At 42.8% G+C, this 17,276-nt stretch overlaps 1 protein-coding gene across 1 annotated transcript in view; it reads right to left on the bottom strand.

Moving 5' to 3' along the window:
* LOC150002161 (leucine-rich repeat and guanylate kinase domain-containing protein-like) overlaps positions 1-17,276 on the bottom strand; it is a 33,588-nt gene that overhangs the window by 2,350 nt on the left and 13,962 nt on the right. Inside the window, exons 3-5 of the mRNA XM_090286904.1 lie at positions 11,946-12,034; positions 10,659-10,781; positions 3,496-3,632 (exon numbers count right to left, since the gene is read on the bottom strand). Of these exons, the coding sequence (XP_090143030.1) occupies positions 3,496-3,632; positions 10,659-10,781; positions 11,946-12,034 (349 nt within the window). The remainder of the gene's footprint in view (positions 1-3,495; positions 3,633-10,658; positions 10,782-11,945; positions 12,035-17,276) is intronic.

Genomic DNA, 17,276 nt, shown 5'->3' with positions numbered 1-17,276 from the left:
GTTAAGTTTAGGGGAACCCAGCCCACACCTGTTCATTTCTGCATCATGCAGGGCTGCTCTCGCACTACAATGGTAGTTTATTAGCTGCAGAAGAGGCCATGTGACTCAGAAGGCCAAAGGCATTTACTGTCTGCCCCTTTACAGAAAGCTTGCTGACATCTGAGTTAGAAAATACCACTGATATAAGGTGTCTTGCTTTCTGCAAGGCCTGTATCCATGTTTCTCGTGTAAATACACTAGAGAGATGTGAGAATTGAGACAGTAGAGGGCCTTGGGCCCTAGAATGGAAAAACACCAGGTGTCCAGCAGGACGAAGAGACCACAAGAATGTCAGCACCCGACCACTTCTTGCTAAAACAAAACAAAACAAAACACAATTTTGTCTCCCTTCTAAAAACTTGTTTTCCTCCCCCGATAGAGAAAGTTCCACAAGCCTGCCATTTTCAAAAAGCCTGTCTTTTGGTGCAAGCCCTTTGTCCCCAGTTTAGGAAAGCAGAAAAGCAGAGCCAGCCCCCGAGCCAGGTCACAGGGCCTTCTTTCCTCTCTGCTGACTCCCTAGTGCTCAAGCATAACCTTAATAGAATCTGCCTGAAAACTTCTCTGGGGTTTCCTCTCAATTTCTATCTTGGGGAACCCAAGAGCCCCCAACACTGATAAAAGAATCACATACCAGGTGACTTTCCCTGGGACTGAGTCTCCAGAGACTTGCCACAGGATGCAACTCTTGGCCAAGTCCTGGATCCTATTGTTGACAGTGACCCTGGCCAAGGCATAAGTGGCATGCTTGCTGGCTTTATACAAATCTATGAAGTAGTAAGTAGTGAAGATAAATAATTATCTAATCAAACTCGAAAGTGGGGCTGAACCCAAAATGATAAAAAAGATGAAAATAAAAGTTGCATTTAAGTAAAAATCAAGTACTCATATATTGTATGATAGAAACCCGGTTTGGCAGTTCATGTGAAAAAGATATGAGAGTTTAACTGACCCAGAGCCAGCAGTGGGATGGGATTGGTCAGAAAACCACCACCAAAGGACGTCATCTAGATGGTAGACCAGAAATCTTCAGATCCTCATTTCCCCATGGAGACATCAGATGAACAACTAGAGACTAGCTAAAATGACTTTACAGGAGCTCTGAAAATCAATCAAAGGCCTACAGCCACCAAGTGAATGCCCAATTAAGAAAAAGTCACATTAAAAAAGTAGGAAATATCAAGGTGCTTTTATTCATCTTTGCCTTACCCCTCCGCCTGCCCCCGCCCCTGGCCAGTGAAGTACAGTTTAGAGGAAGGGAGGCCTGGTGCCCAGTTCTCTGCTGTGAACCGCGGAGGAGGGGGATGTCCTCACCTGTCTGGGACTGCCTGATTGGTGTGTGCGTGACCTTGCTGAGCTTCATAGTGGTACAGTTGGACTCTCAGTCTAGAGGAAGCCTCAGAAAGCCCTGGACAGGGCTCATGAAAACCGCAAGGGGGCAACAGACGCTCAGATGCCTCGGGCAAGAGATTACTACTTGAGGAATACAATAGAACAGCTAAGGCTCCAAGAAGCAGCAGGAGTCTCTTAGGGAAATTAAGACATTTTTAAAAAGCACCACTGTATACTGAGGAATTAGAAAAAAGCCCAGGGAGAGCGCATGTCCAGAAAAGAGCTGAAAAGGCCCCAAGCCTTCCATGCTGGGCGGATCCTGGCTCAGTACATGCCCTGCAAATCGCTCATGGTCTTCCCCTGCTCGGAGCCAGTCTGCAGACTCGGAGAGGTGGCTGCTTTTCAGAAGTCCGACTTCCAACAAAAAATCAGAAGACATATAAAGAAACAGGAAAACATGGCCCATTCAGAGGAACCGAATTAAGTCTCCAGAAAGCATCACTGAAGAAAATTATCACAAATTTCTGCTATGCGTACAAAAATTTACAATCATAATACCTACTAGGTATCTAGCACTTTGCTTCTCACATCATACACATACATATCTTGTCTAGTCCTATGTTATTATATTATATATTATATCATAATATACAGGTATTGCAATAATAAATAGAATGTAGGAGATTACTATACTACTGTAGAACAGATATTATCATTCCCAAGGCTCAGACGTTAACTGAGTTGCCCAACACTAGAAAGGCAGACAATAGTAGAAATGGAACTAGAACCCGGTCTTCTGATTCCTAATCTGATGCTCTTTCCACTGTACCACGCACCAGTAACAGCCCCAGCTTGCTCTGTCTGCCCAAACTATGTCGGGAATGCAGCTTACTCAGATCCCACTTAAGGGAGGACACAGGCAGAGGAAAGAAATGAGAAGGGAAAGGTCTAGGCACACTGTCCTGTGGGAAGCCAGGACCACGGTGGGCTGTGGTGACATGTTTGGCCCAGGGTCCCTGAGTCCTCTCAGTCTTTAATACTTCCCATTCCTTTAAGCTGACATAAAGTGTCTACTTGAGAATTTGGGATTATTTCCTGGCATTTTGGTCTTGGGCCTCTCATCGTTATTGCTATGTCCTCCCTCATGAGTAAAACCTTTGAAAGTACCGTATCTCGGCTAGCCATCCTGACTATAACTGCTGCTGAAGAGGGGTCACCCTTTACATGGGATAGAAGATGGCTGCTTTAGGAACCTCTGTCTTCTGGAGGTGCCATCCATGGCGTCCCTGGCAACCTAGCAAGTTTCTCTTCTGTTTCTGGCTCCCCGGTCACCTGAGCAAGCAGGGCCTCCTCACGGCCTCCTCTGGGCTCTGGCAGAACAGCCCGCCCCGCCTCAGCCTACAGACGATGGCTCCCTCCCGGCCTCCAGGCTCTGAATCCCCCATCAGTTCCTCAGAGAGCCCCACCTCCTATCCCCAACACTGGGTTACTTTCTCCTTGGCCCATGTTTACCTCTAGTCCTTCAGTCTCCCCACACTGATCAAGGTCTTTATTCATGTCATGGTCACTTACGAACACTGCCACCGAGCCCAGGGACAAAAATGCAATGACCATGTGTCTGTGCCCAAAGCTACGCATTCACATGCATGTTGGGGAGCAACGGGCAAAAAGGGGGTGACGTAGGGGGGTAGGGCCAGATCCTCCAAACATAAAACTGTCAGGATTCTGCCAGACTCCCAGTACAGGAGACCAGCCAGCAATCTGGAACCTTCCATGCTTCTCTTCACCTTCACTGAGAAGAGCTCAACTAGTCAAAGGCAGAGCCCAAGTTGTCTCTCCTCCAGCGAGCAAATGCCCCTTGCCCTAGAAGACCCCTGTAAGCAGTGTGGTCAGGTGGGCAGAGCAGCAGCATCCACTCTAAGTAGCTAAGTGGCTGCGGGCACACTCCTGACCTTTATGAACTTGGTTTCTCATCTGTAACAATGGAAGACTAATAACCCATGCTACCTACAAGAACAGCTTCTGACTTAAACCATTCACTTAATTAAAAAAAAAATCTCTAACAGTCAGAAGAAGAGTAAGAAAAACATCTACTTAAATGAGAACCAGGTGTAAAACGACTCCTACCTTTCAGGGCCTGATCCTTCCTTCCATCACTTATGTCTGATCCTGAGCGTGAATAAAGACGAGGCTCAGAAGTCATTTCTTTCCACCATGGACAAAACTGAAACAATGCAGTCCTGGTGGTAGGGGTGTCCTCGTGGCTGAAAATCAAAAAAGAGATGATATCTGTGAGATGGGAAACTACCAATGGCCACTCCAACTATGCTCATGACTTCTTTGGGGCACCTTTATCAAGTCCTGTCAGTAGTTTGTGAACATGTCTCTGTTGGGCTCAAGTTTTCAAGGGTATCTGTAGCCAGACCTATACAGCAGCCGACATAAAGTACTGTCCATATTAGCATACAGTTCTCATCCGTTACAAAAACATAATGGAATGCCTCCTAAGAGCATGGCATTGTGATAGGTGCTGGAGTATAAAACAAGGTGGGTAAGGCGCACCTCCTAATTTCTAGCACTTCAGAATCAAGGACAATTTATATACGGCGCTTCCTGCTATTTCAAGGAGAGAGGGAATGACAGCCTGTTAGGTGGCCTGATTTGGACTCCACGTGGGACATGTCTCATGCTAGTTTTGGACTGTGATTTCAGCCGGTTGTCAGGATAGGGTTGGGGTGGGATCTGGGGGCTGAAGTCTCTGTATCTGGGTAGTTGCACCTCCTCCCTCTGGTGGGAGTCACTTGCTTCCGGGCCCCTCCGCCGGGGCAGCGCATCCAGCAGGGCACTGTGAATGGTTGAATAAGACTGAATGCTACTTCTTTGTATTTACTAAATAGCTTGTCTTGCAGACTTGGTGAACTGTTTCCGTCTCTTCTTCACTTATCCTTTGAGGACCTTTGTGTTTTCCCTAATCATTTTGAGTGACTCTTTATATACCGAATGTTACCTCTTTTATTGCGTTTTAAAGAGCTTGCTGTTTTCCCTTTTAATTTCATTTTGAACCTAGAGAAGCTTAAGATGTTTATATCAAAATATATCCATATTTTCTTCTGTGATTTTTTCTATTTCTCCCAAAACATTTCATTAACACTTTAATCAATATGCCATATGAATATAGTTAAAACTAAGTCATATTACAGTATTGCCCTGGCTGGTTTAGCTCAGTGGATTGAGCGTCGGCCTGCGAGCTAAGTGTCGCTGGTTCGATCTTCCAGTCAGGGCACATCAGAGAAGGAAAACTCTGACTCCAAAAAACCTCCGCTGCCTTGCGGCATACCTCTTCAGGGGAAAGGCTAAGGGAGTAAACCCCGACAGAAAATCCGGAGCCGGAGTCCCTAAGGCGGTCTGACGTTGTAGTCAACACCGGCAACTCCTGCGGCGCACCTGAAGCCAAGCTGTATTGACTCCGTCTTTCCCTTGGACCCTTCAGCTGCGAAGAGAGGGGGGGGTCTGCTGCATGGGCAACAGCAGACCCTCCATATCACCCTGCCCAGGCTCTGTAGCTTCAGCTTCACTGGAGAGGACACTCCAGCGTCATCGCAAGATGTCGATTCAACACGGGAGGAGACAGATACTACCATGTCACTCCCGAGTGGGACTGCACAGCCATTCTCGGCGGTGCAGATAGACTCTTAAGAAGCTACACCATCGTCTCTCGAGACGGACGGCTGCCGACGCCGACGACGACGACGATTACAGTATTCCCTCACTTATCACGGGTATTACGTTCTAGACTCCCCCGCTATAGGTGAAAATCCACAAAGTAGGAACCTTACATTTATTTTAGTATTTATATATATTTTAAGGCTTTATAAACCCTTCCCACACACTTATAAACCGTTCCCAGTCCCTTATTAACCTTTCCCACTCCCTTATTAACCTTTTCCACACTTTTATAAACACTACTTATGTTCTTAAACATATTCTATACTCTTAAACCTACGTCACTTTAACAACATACGTTTATAGACAGCAAAATCCCGCGATAATAGCGAAAAATCTGCAATAATTAAATATATTTTTTAAAATCTCGTGATACAGTGAGGCTGTGATAAGTGAACCACGATATAGAGAGGGACTACTGTATACAGAAGGGCTTACAATATCAAACAATAATCACCCCAATTTCACTCTCATGAGAGTCAACCATTTTTAACCATAGGTGTTTTAGATGTCCTGACAACAACTTTATTTCTAAATAATATGTTACTGACATATATAGATTTATCAGCTTTAGACACATCTTTGGTTGATATGGATTTCCACTATGACTGGAAAGGATTTAGCTCATTTAATAACACATCCCTGACTTTTCCTCCCCCTGAACAGTTCTACCACTATTTTCAGTTCCTCCATCTGTCAGATCAACATCTTCATGCATATTTAAAATCTCCATTTCTTGTTCAATCAACAACAGATGATACATAGTGACTTTCCACCTCCACTTTAAACTTTGTCATTAGAGCTCTCTCTCCTTTCCACTGTCAATATTGTTTATATTAAGTTTTGACCTCATAGTTATGTCTTTTCATGATTCAGCCAAAGGTTGATTTAAAATGTTAAAAATTAATACATAATTATTTACTGCGCAGACCAGTAGTTGGCTGTGATAATTCTTTCTTCTCTAAAGTTCTATCTATGTAATGATTCCCATCTCTGCAAAAAAAATAATAAATTTCAAGGACCAAGTCCAAGCTGACCTCCACCTGTTCACACTACATGTTTAAGTTCATATCCGGCAGTAGCGAAGGCTGATGCAAACTGAGTCTGTTGAGGATAAAACCTGTCATTTATATGAGGGTGTCTGTGTTAATCAGGAGGAAATTATGACTGAAGCTGAGATGAAAAGGGTAGAAGCAAGTCTTAATGAGGCATCTTCAGGGGTTCAAGGCTCTGTCACCGGAAACAGAGTCCAATTAGCTCTCTGGGCTTGTCCTTGATCCAGGAGGAAAGGGAGTGGGTGGCATATGCATATTGTGGGTGACACAGCCAGTGTGGGCGCAAGCACATTGCCTGTTACGTTTGAATGGCAAGCGGAGGCTGCAGCACTTGGGTGGTAGGTCATGGCTGGAACCCAGAATCAGCTCTCCTAGAGACCCCCCACATGGCTAAGCATGGATGTCTGCCTCCCGCCGGACCCGAGCTCTGTATCAGCTATTGCAAGGGCTGTGTGGCAGCAATATTCTCATCTGGACAAAGGCTGGGCTGGGGCAACATCCCTGCGCCTATGGGTTCTGCTTAGAAGTTCTGACTCCTTGTTATGAACGAATAAAGAAGATCCTTCTCAGCCTGAGTTCTCTTGTCTGTCCTCTTTCTACTAGACAACAGCTTTTGGGACCTCCTCGGAGAATGTTAGCCGCCGTCAGGTGGAACAGTCAAGCTTCTCTAAGACCTCGTTTCCCAGCCTCTTGCTCCCATACAATTATTGGGCTTGTCCAGGAAGCACTTCCTAGAGAAGTATAAACTGAGACGATACTGCCAACATCTGGGCTTTCCAGTGACTGACCAATGCTTTCTTCTGCCCCCTGAAGTGGAAAAGTGCCGTTATTAACCCATGCCTGGGATCTTCTCCCTAGATGTACAGCTAAACTGAGTCTTTCCCCCTAAATACAGTTGTAGATGCATTTATGTATTATGGCCTAGATCTCTTATTCCAACCTATAGAAACATAAAGATTTTCTCCCCTTTCTAGTGCAAAACATAACCATACATAGATTTTATGGCCAGATCTCTAGAGATATAAATGTAGTATGTTGAAGAGAACACAGAAAATAGCAAGAATGCCCTGGCCAGATGGCTCAGTTGGTTGGAGCATCGTCCCCTACAGCAAAAGGATGCAGATATAAACTCTGCTCAGGGCGTGTATAGGAGGCAACCAATCGATGTTTCTCTCTCTCTCTCACAAATCAATAAACATATCCTCGGGTGAGGATTTAATAAAAAAGAAGATAAAAGAAAAATTTCAGTGGACTTTGATTAGTAGATACCGTATTAGCTCGGTTATTGCCATAGCCAAGTACTGTGAACTGAGTCGTTGGAATTCACTTCACCACAGTGCTGGAGTCTGTAGGTGGGGGATCAATGCGTCCGTGGGGCTGGTTTCCTCTGAGGGCCATGAGGGAGAAGCTGTCCCAGGTCTCTCCCTTAGCGCCTGCTGGTTTGCTGGCAGTCCTCACTGCTCCTTGGATTCTGTGTCCCCTGCCCCCACCTCTCCCTGTGGATATGTGTCTGTATCCAAATTTCCCCTTTTTATATTAACACCAATCATATCGAATTAGGGGTTCACCCCACTCCAGTATGACTTCATCTTAACTAATTACACCTGCGATGACCCTATTTCTGGAAAGGTCACATTCTTAGTACGAGGGGTTAGGGCCCCAATATAGGAATTTTGGAAGGACGCAATTCAACCTGTAACACATATGTTTTGGTCTCTTATTTTGGGGGGTGGGGAGGAAATGCCTCTTCATTTAAAACACATACCAAAAAGCGATCACAGAGTAAGTTCTGCCTTTCAACAATTTTCCTTTGTATCAAAGAACGTACTAAATGAAAATGCTTCAAAAGTCAGAAGTCAAAAAGTGGTGAAGTTGGAAGACACATGTGTTAGCCTGTGCGCAGGGTCAGTCTGATCAGGCTGGGTCCCTTTTCACCAGGGGAACAGATACATAGCCCACTGCAGCCTGTTAGGCTTTCCTTCTTTTCTTGTTATGGACTGAATGTTGGTTCCCTTCTCAAAATTCGTAAGTTGAAATCCTAACCCCCGATGTGATAGTATAAGGTGAGACCTTCGGGAAGTGATCAGACCAGGAGGTGAAGCCTTCATAAATGGAATTAGTGCCCTTAAAAGAAGAGACACGAGACAGCTCGCCTCCTCTCTTCATTCTGCACCATGTGGGGACAGAGCAAGACGAGCCACCGGCCAGCCAGAAAGAGTCCTCATCAGAACCTGATGGTGCTGCCTCCTACCTCAGGTTTCTCAGCCTCCAGAGCCAGGAGAGAGAATTGTCTGTCATCTCTGCCACGCGTCTACAGTAATTTGGTGCAGCAGCCTAAACTAAGACATTGTCTTTCTCACTGTATTCCCATCAACCTACCTTAACGTACTGAAAATTCACAGCTTAAATAAGTCCTCGGAGCGCCACAGTTTTGACACTGTCACAGAAAGCTAATTAGCTCGTCATAATGCTAGAGTCTTTAGTATTAGTGAAATGGGCAGACTTGAGCAGGCCGTTTAGAAGTGACAATCCTTTTTTACCATTAAATTATTGAAGGAAACCCAAAATGTTACAACAATAAAACCCAGAAAGGAAGGAAAGCATTACTTATTTTTAAAACTGTCCTTTTCACTATGGCGCATCACCCTCATAACCTGTCCCTTTGGTGTGGCAGACTTTTAAAATAACGTTTTAAGGTTATATCAATACTTTAAAAATTATAAAATGCTCGCTGTTAAAAATATGGAGAAGAACAAAGAAAATTAAAATTGGCCATAACCCCATTACTAAAAGACAACTGATAAAATTTTGGTGTATTTCGTTTCAGTGTTCTTTTTTCTGTACATACACATGACTGTTTGTAGATCTACATTATGTTGGATACACCTGTGTGTCTGACTTTTAACACTTATATAATAGGCACTGATTTGTATTTAACTAAAATTTATCTAAATTTTTAAATATATATAGTGATATGAGAAATGTGATTGCATCAAGAGGATCAAGTTTTCCCATTTGAGTATTTCCTCAAATTCTCATGGGGTTTTAATAGTTTTTTTTTTTTTTAAGGATATAAATAAATAAATAAATAAATAAATAAATTAATAAATAAATATCTCCTGTATAGACAATTTAGAAGTTACAGAAAATAGATAAAGAAGGAAGTAGAAATAACAGATACTTCTAGAGGAATATTCACTGTTAATGTCTGAGTACTTCCTTCCAGTCCCATTTCTTGCCTAGTGTGTTGCCATGTGTTCAGATACGCCAGAGAGATGACCAAACCCACAGACCCCTTCTGAAGAGTCCTTTAGTCAGTTCTCTGTCACTGCTCTGGCACAGATGATTGGATAAAGGATGGGGGCTTGACACAGGAGCAACCAGTCTATCAACCAGCCTGTTACCTACGAGGGCCCTGACTAGAGATCTCTACCCAAGAGTGGCACCTCATTGTAGATTGTGATTAACTCGACCAGCTAGATCTGTGCTTGGGAAGCTTGGATTCAGGCCCTACAGAGTGATGGCCAACTGGGGCAGGTCCATTTGAAATAGAAACCGTCTAGTAGAATGCCCACAAAAGCCAAGCATTAAAATCAGCAGTGGAGGGTCTACTGTGGTCTCCATGGAGACCTCAACTTGCACATAATCAGGTCTTGAACCACACTTTGATATATTAAGTACTGGAACCCTGAAGTGGCATTTTGTATGTTGGACATCAGCTGGTGAACATTTGGAAATATAGCCGTTGTACTAATCAGTGATGTTGACTGCACATCACGGACACCAACTCTGGCCACTTTGAATGTTAAAAAGGGAGAATTGAGAAGCACAGCAGTCCCTCTCTATATCGCGGTTCACTTATCGTGGCCTCGCTGTATTGCAGGATTTTAAAAGATATTATATTTAATTATTTATCGCAGATTTTTCGCTATATCACGGGATTTTGTGGTATTGTATACGTATGTTGTTAAAGTTACGTACGTTTAAGAGTGTAGAATAAATGTAAGGTTCCTACTTCGTGGCGGGGGGGGGGGGGTGTCTAGAATGTAATACCTGCGATAAGTGAGGGGATACTGCAATTGGGTAGTGTATATACTCAATGGGAAACTGGAGAACCAGGCTTAAAAATGGGGCAGGAACCAAGGTGAGCTAGGTGTCAAAACACAGCCAAGTCGTGACACAGGAAGAGATCGGTACACATCGTTCCTTGTACTTCACGGTGGATTCTTGATTCTTCCACCAACTGGGGACTTGAACGACTTTTAACTGCGCCTGCATCTTTTTGTTACTCCCTCAAATTCAGAGTCCCAGAGAGAAGCTTTCAATTGTATGAACCTAGGTTATACGCCTAGGCCCTCCCTAGAGGGCCAGCATCTGCTCCCTTCACATTCCACAGTGGGAGTTGGGGCCCTGCTTCCCAATTTAGGGTTCCCCTGAAGCCTAAGGACGGGTGCCATGATCTCCCCAAATCAGCAGGAAGTAATTGATTCCACCCAACAAAATTCAACTCACCTCTTTTCAGGATGTGTCCTAAAGAGAGTTTTGAAAGACTCTTCTTCACAAATCTCAAAGCTTTTCTTAAGTCCTAAAGCTGTGAAATAAGGTTCACTATTGATGGGTGCTGGTACGAAACCCCTGAAATTAGAAATAACAACAACAACAAAAAAAATCCAAAGAATTTTGTAATGATACCAAGCATACGCATGTGCAATACCTAAATACTGACCATTACACCCCACATAAATGCCAATAAAGTCTACTTGGTATAATGTAACGTATCCACTCATAGACATGTACCTCAGAGCTGGAATTATTGCATTCCAATTTGTAGATTAAGAAAATTTGTATTGTTGTAAATATTCCTTATCTATTAAATAATTAATATAGGCAAATTATCTTCCTACTGATCTGTACATATTTTTATAGTGAACCCTAGTCCATTTTTTTAATGTCAGGCCCATATCGATGGGCAATATATCAATGACTATAAAAAGTGAAATAGATATTTTACATGTTTTTTTTTTGTATTCTAATGCTTTGAAATAATACCAGAATAAAATAGTTTTAAAAATTCTATAATTCTAAAAATTCTCAGTTGAAATTTAGTATGCAACATTTTTTTCATCTGTATTAACCTGTTTTTTGAAAGCAACTTGAAAGAATCATTAACCATTTTTAGGGAATAAATCCTACAGCTATTCACCCAGACTTGCTAAATAGAGTGGTGGTGGGCAAAGTAGCCCGATTGCATGTAAATGCATGCAAATTCAAAGCATCTATCTGTTCTAGCATGACCCATTTGGAGCTCATATTTAAAACTGCTTTGTTTCTCTGTCCAAAGTGTTTTAATAGGCATGGCCACTCTGCCAGTCAGGTGTCACCCAGGCCGCAGCATCAGCTGCTCTGGGAACACTGCCAATCATCTGGCCGCTACCCTCCGGACCCTCCAAGAGAACTTTGCATGTATCACACAGCTTGTCCTTTGCCTCCAACCATCCAAAGATAGCCTACCAATATGGAGAAAATTAATCATGCATTTTCCATATACAGCAGACAAATAGACAAAATTTATTATGTATATTGGTTAAAATTTTTCAACAGATAGCTTAAAATTATAGACAGTAAAAAGAACTATAATTTAAAACACAGTTAAATGGCTTTTTTATTCTGAATCACTGGGTTCATTTTCGCACAGAGGTCCCTGTTTATGTCGACGAGTTAGGATTCATTTTTTATATTGGGAGACTAGTAAATCATTCTAAAGATGCCCAGGTTTAAATAAACATGGCAAATTGCTACCTTTGAAACAGGACTGTGTGATGAGGTGGTGTCCTTCCCATTAGGGCCTGCCGCGCCGTCTCATGCCTTCTCTCTAAAGAATTCTTTTCCTAGGTGAGAAATATGATCAGGAAATTATACCGATGTTCAAAGTATGTCAGATGATTTAAAGAGCTATAATCATTCTCTTCTTACTACAGATTGTCAAATATGTGAAGAGAAAAATGAAAACCACATAGGCCTAAAAAACAATTGCTATTTATTTATTGGAAAAAAAAAACCTTTATAAATAAAATACTTTCATGAAGACTGCAATTTAATATATTAATTATATATGACATCTAAATAATAATGTGGCAAATTTTTATTAGCATTTCATGTTTATATTTTTATCTTTCTAATGAGAATTTCTCTCAGGGATCCAGATTAGTATTGTATTTTTAGTTTCCCCAGATCTTAACACACATAGTACCTAACTCATTGAATATATCCAATGGTGCTGATGTATGGTCCTGAAGTGGGACAAATTGGGGGTTCTTTCTCCTGTATCTCACCAACATCACCGTCACCATCACCAAATCATTAGTAAATATTTGATGGGGATACAAGATATAAAAGACACAGTTTTAGCATTCAAAAGGCTTATAATCTGGTGGTAAAAGGCTATGGAAAAAGGTGGATAAAAAAGATAAGAGAGCACATGCTGTTTTATAAATAGTACAACGTGTGTTTACACACAGATTATCTGAGGCAGTGTGGACCTGCTTAGCAACTGCCCATGTACTGGGTTTCTTCCCTTTAATCAAACCTAATATGTAAAACTCTTAATTTACGAAAACATAAATTGGCAAGTGCTTACTTGTTTTCAATAAAAGACCATTCATTTCTTAAGGGATTTATAATAACACTTATTTAAACAGCAAGTGCATTTAAAATACACAATCTTTGCTTGCAGTCACTTAATCTGAAAAAAAAAAACAAACCTGTTTTGATTTTAATGTCATTACTGGGCTCCTCTTTAAATTGATATTCACTTAAAATTGCATAGGAAATAACAAGAAACAAGTAGGCCAAGGAAAGTGTTACTGTCAGTGTTTATCTAGATAATTGAGGAGGGGAGTAAAGTAGACTAGACATTGAGTTTAATAAACTGGGAAGCAGAAGCCTACTTGTTAGCCAGGAAGCTACGGTTTCACCCCCCAGGTGATTAACACTCCTCCCTTCCCCCTTCCAGTACTGGATTGGGGGGGAGGGGGGGAGAGGTGTGGGGGAGGTGCTGGATCATAGAGGCCTGGTGGTCTAACTAGAGGGTGGACCCTGCTCAAAGCCAGGGAAAGCTTGGGAAGTTGATTGGTCACTTGGAGAAAGCACCTGGTTCGTCCCAAACCCAAGCTCCTGGTTATAATCCCAGAGGAACAAAGAAGCTCGCTCTCTCTTGCTGTGGCCTGCATTCCCACTGTGCACGGACCTGCTCTCTCCATGGTCACCTGGCCTTAGCAGCCACATGGCCCATGACCTCCAGGAGAGAACCTGAATATCAAAGCACAGCAACGCACTACAGCTGGAATCACACGCTAAGCTAACCTGATGCTGGAACAGACTGGACTGGACTTTTAATATGAGCAGAAACTCTGGGCAGTGTCCTTCATCCTGGTCCGACTGAAGATAAGACTGGACTTTTTCTACAGCAAGACGGACAGAGATGGGACATTGGGAAGTGGGGCAGGGATCCCCCTTAATTGTACATCATCTATTGATATGGTATAAACCATACCACAGAGCCCCATCCTCCCACGTGGGTCTCAGGAAATTTTTTTCCTAAAGAATTCTTTGCTGCAAGAACCTCACTCCCACCAATAACAAAAGGACCCACACGGTAGCTATGGTGGTGAACCCACAACTTCAGGCTGACACTCTGCTTAGCCTTGTGGGCTAGTGTAGCTCCAAGAGCTTGCATGTCTTTGGGGGGACTTCCAAGGATTAAGCTGATGTTATTCTAAAAACATTTTTGCATTGCAAAAATTTATCTGCAGGAGTGGCTCTGCCCTGTGGTGAGGCCAAGATTGATGAACACAGTGAGCATCTCTGAGAAACAATTCACACCCTGGGGACCAGAGCCCTCCCTGTATCCCCTGCACATGCATGTACACCTTAGCACAAAGCAGGAGCTCAATACATATTTTTAATGTAAAACAAAGGAAATTTGGAGGATAACTTAAACAATGAATAATGATGACTACTCTTTATAATCTGGGTTGGAATTTGCTACCAACTGTGGCTAGCTTGAGAAATTCTAGACCAAGCTTTTGAAATTGTTCCTAAGAAACCCCTGCACATGAGAGCTAATGCGTGGATTCTCTGAACACAGGTTCTCAGGCAAGTATCTGATGGGCAGACCATTTCAGTGTTCCCCGGACCATTAGCTCTGGGTTTCTGTAGGGGGGGGGGGGGGTATCTGGAACGGGAAGAAAACAAGAAAGGAATCTACTCTTTAAATTTCACCATTTAAAAACTATATATTTAAGTAAATCCATAGATATGTCTTTACTGTTTCATATTACTACAAAATTACTACAGATTGACCAAATCTGCTGTCTTACTCTCATGTAATTATTCTTCCTCATATCACTCTGTACTTGTATATACATCTGCTGTTGTGATTGTACTCTGTATTGTCCTTATTCTTTTTCTATATTGATGCTTGATTCTAATCATATCATGACTTGGATGACGACATTGGTAGTGGAAGTATAGCTTTTGGATCTTCCAGAATCCCCACGTAAAAACAGATACAGCAACTAAATAGTAAAATAAAAGACATATCAAAGCATTTATAAAAAAAAACCAAACAAACAAAAAAACAAGATAGCAAGGTATCCCCTCTGTCAGGGCCAGAGACCCCATGCTGCCCGCCCCGTGACCTGCCACCTGAGTCAGGCCTTGCGAAACAGGCATGGCCAGTGGTCACTGTGTCCTCGGGAGCTGTGGCCTGTGGTCACGCAGGACCTGAGCCCCCGCCTGCGCTGAAACAGAGGGTCTGCGGCGCTGGCCACGCAGCTGATCATGAGGTTCCCCATTGACAGAGCCGACTAAGGCGCAGCCGGTGTCCTGCTGAGAACTAGTTACAGCCCCATTGCCCCTTAATCATTTGCTAGAAACAAGGACCATAAATCTCCTGACAGCCACCCCTAATCAGGGGACATTGTTCTTTCCCGAACACCTATGCCCTGGACTCTGGAGTCGACCAGCAGGGAGACCCATCCCCCCGAGGGTCTGCTCCACGCCCTTGAAAGTCCCTCTGTCCCTTCCCTTGGTGCAGCAGTCTGCTCAGACTCAGCCGCCGGCTTGGACCTCCCTCAGTAAAGGCTTTGAACGGGTCCACCCGACTCCTCCCTTCTTCCGGCACAAACCTAACACCCTCAAGCCCCAAATATGGTGCTAACAGACACCAAACCAGCATGGGTGTCAGTTTCCATGCAAGAGGACATGAAGGAAGGAAGGAAGGAATCCCTAGGGTGACTAAAAGAGCTGAGACCAGGAGAATCCAAAAACAGTTCAAAAGTCTTCCTTGGAAGGCAAAGCAGGACAGTTTGGAACCGCAGCTGAAACAGGTGAGGAGTCGTTCCCACTCCAGCAGTGGGGGAGACCATGGGGTCCCACAGCAGGTCCTGAAGGAGCTGGATCCACCGTGGATTCCTGAAACGGGCCCAGTGGGGTTCCCTTCTAGGGCAGGGTCTCCTCACACTGAAGAAGCAGCTATGGAGTGGAATAAAATTAATTAGGGCAAGGTCCGTAGGGACAAAGGAAAGAGGAAGTCTAGACCTAAGCGAGGAGGGAAACACAGCCAGGAAGTCTCAGAAAGAAGGCTATTTTTATATTTTATCACTATTTGAAGAAACCGTGCTGCCTTCTAAAAGCTTGAAAAAACTAATTTCACATAAATATGAGAAATTTCCTGGTCAAATCCCACACAGAGTTATTATAAGAAAAAAGAGGAAAGGAGTAAAATAACACCTGTACATGCAATGAAAACTTGCTCCTAAAACGGATAAAGCCCATAGTCCACGACTTCGAAATAAACTAAAAGACATTAAGCAAATGGCACAACACGTTAAGGAGCAAATAAATTACAATTTTACAAACTCAGAAACGATATGACAGAACTCAGGGAAGAATTAGAAACATAAGGGAAAAAAATAACCTTAGAAACAAAAACTAAACTATGAAGAACACCAGAGTGAATAAGGACAACAAATAAGGCCTTAAGGGAAATAGAAATTAAACAAAGGAAAGTTTTTAAATTAAAAAAAAAAAAAGCAGTAAAAAGGATTCAAGAGAAAATGACAAACATTTAAGATAGACCAAGAAGAGCCAGTATACAAACCATAAGAATCCTTGACAAAGTAAACCAAAACAAGGAAGCAGGGGGCAGATAATTCAACTGTATAACATAATGGTATAACAGACTGTTAACAACAGGCAAGTATTCAGGAAATACTGTTCCCATAGCCCTTTCTGTATCTACTAGAGAATAAGCAAAGATAACAAAGATAACAAAACAACCAGAGACATTTACCTAAGTTCTAATGATGAGCATTAACTTTCTACAGGTTTGAGAACTAAGACAAAATGAAAGTTAAAGAGAGAGGGTCTCTAACGACTATATGATCTGACAGTGTGGCTATAATGCAACCAAAAGTAATGGGGGCGGGGAGGGAAGAGGACGAACATTTACCCCCAACTTTTAATAAGTGTGTTCAGTTTTTATAATGGGTGCTGGTTACATTAGTACTGTTATCCTGAGACTCTTCTGTGTGTAATGTGGGTAAAACAAATAAAAAAATTAATAAGCTATGGGACAGGCAACGAACAAAAGAGCATAGAATGTCTTGTCATACTAGGTCGCAAGATGGCTATCAAAGACGACATGGGTCAGGGTGAAAGGGCACAGGAGCATCTTGAAGAGGCTCTCATTGGCCAAAGGAAGAATAAATTTCAATAAGGATAAAAAAGTGCAGTGGGTGGATACCCTTTAATATAATGTGCATAAATCAAGATCATAAACGACCTTTTCGAATTAACAGGTCACTGATTCAGTATCTGGAGAAAAGCATTTAGACTGCCGATCTCCTGCAAACTGTACCACTTGGTAACCGGGTGGCAGGTGGAGAAGAATCCCTTTATATATTATTCCAGCTAATAAATATGGTTTTGAACACTGTGCTCTGAAAAATGCACCTGGGCAGAAGCAGGCATTTTTCTTTTGGGGTCCAACCAGAAACCTGTAAGCTGTATAGTCTTGGACAAGCTCCCTGAGGGACTGTCTCAGTACCGGAAGAAAATCGTGACACC

The sequence above is a fragment of the Furipterus horrens genome, unplaced genomic scaffold (genome assembly GCF_987537825.1).
Source record: "Furipterus horrens unplaced genomic scaffold, mFurHor1.1.pri manual_scaffold_9, whole genome shotgun sequence".
NCBI lineage: Eukaryota > Metazoa > Chordata > Mammalia > Chiroptera > Furipteridae > Furipterus > Furipterus horrens.
Note: the sequence above shows the minus strand (reverse complement) of the source record. Positions and strands in the feature narration are given on the sequence as shown.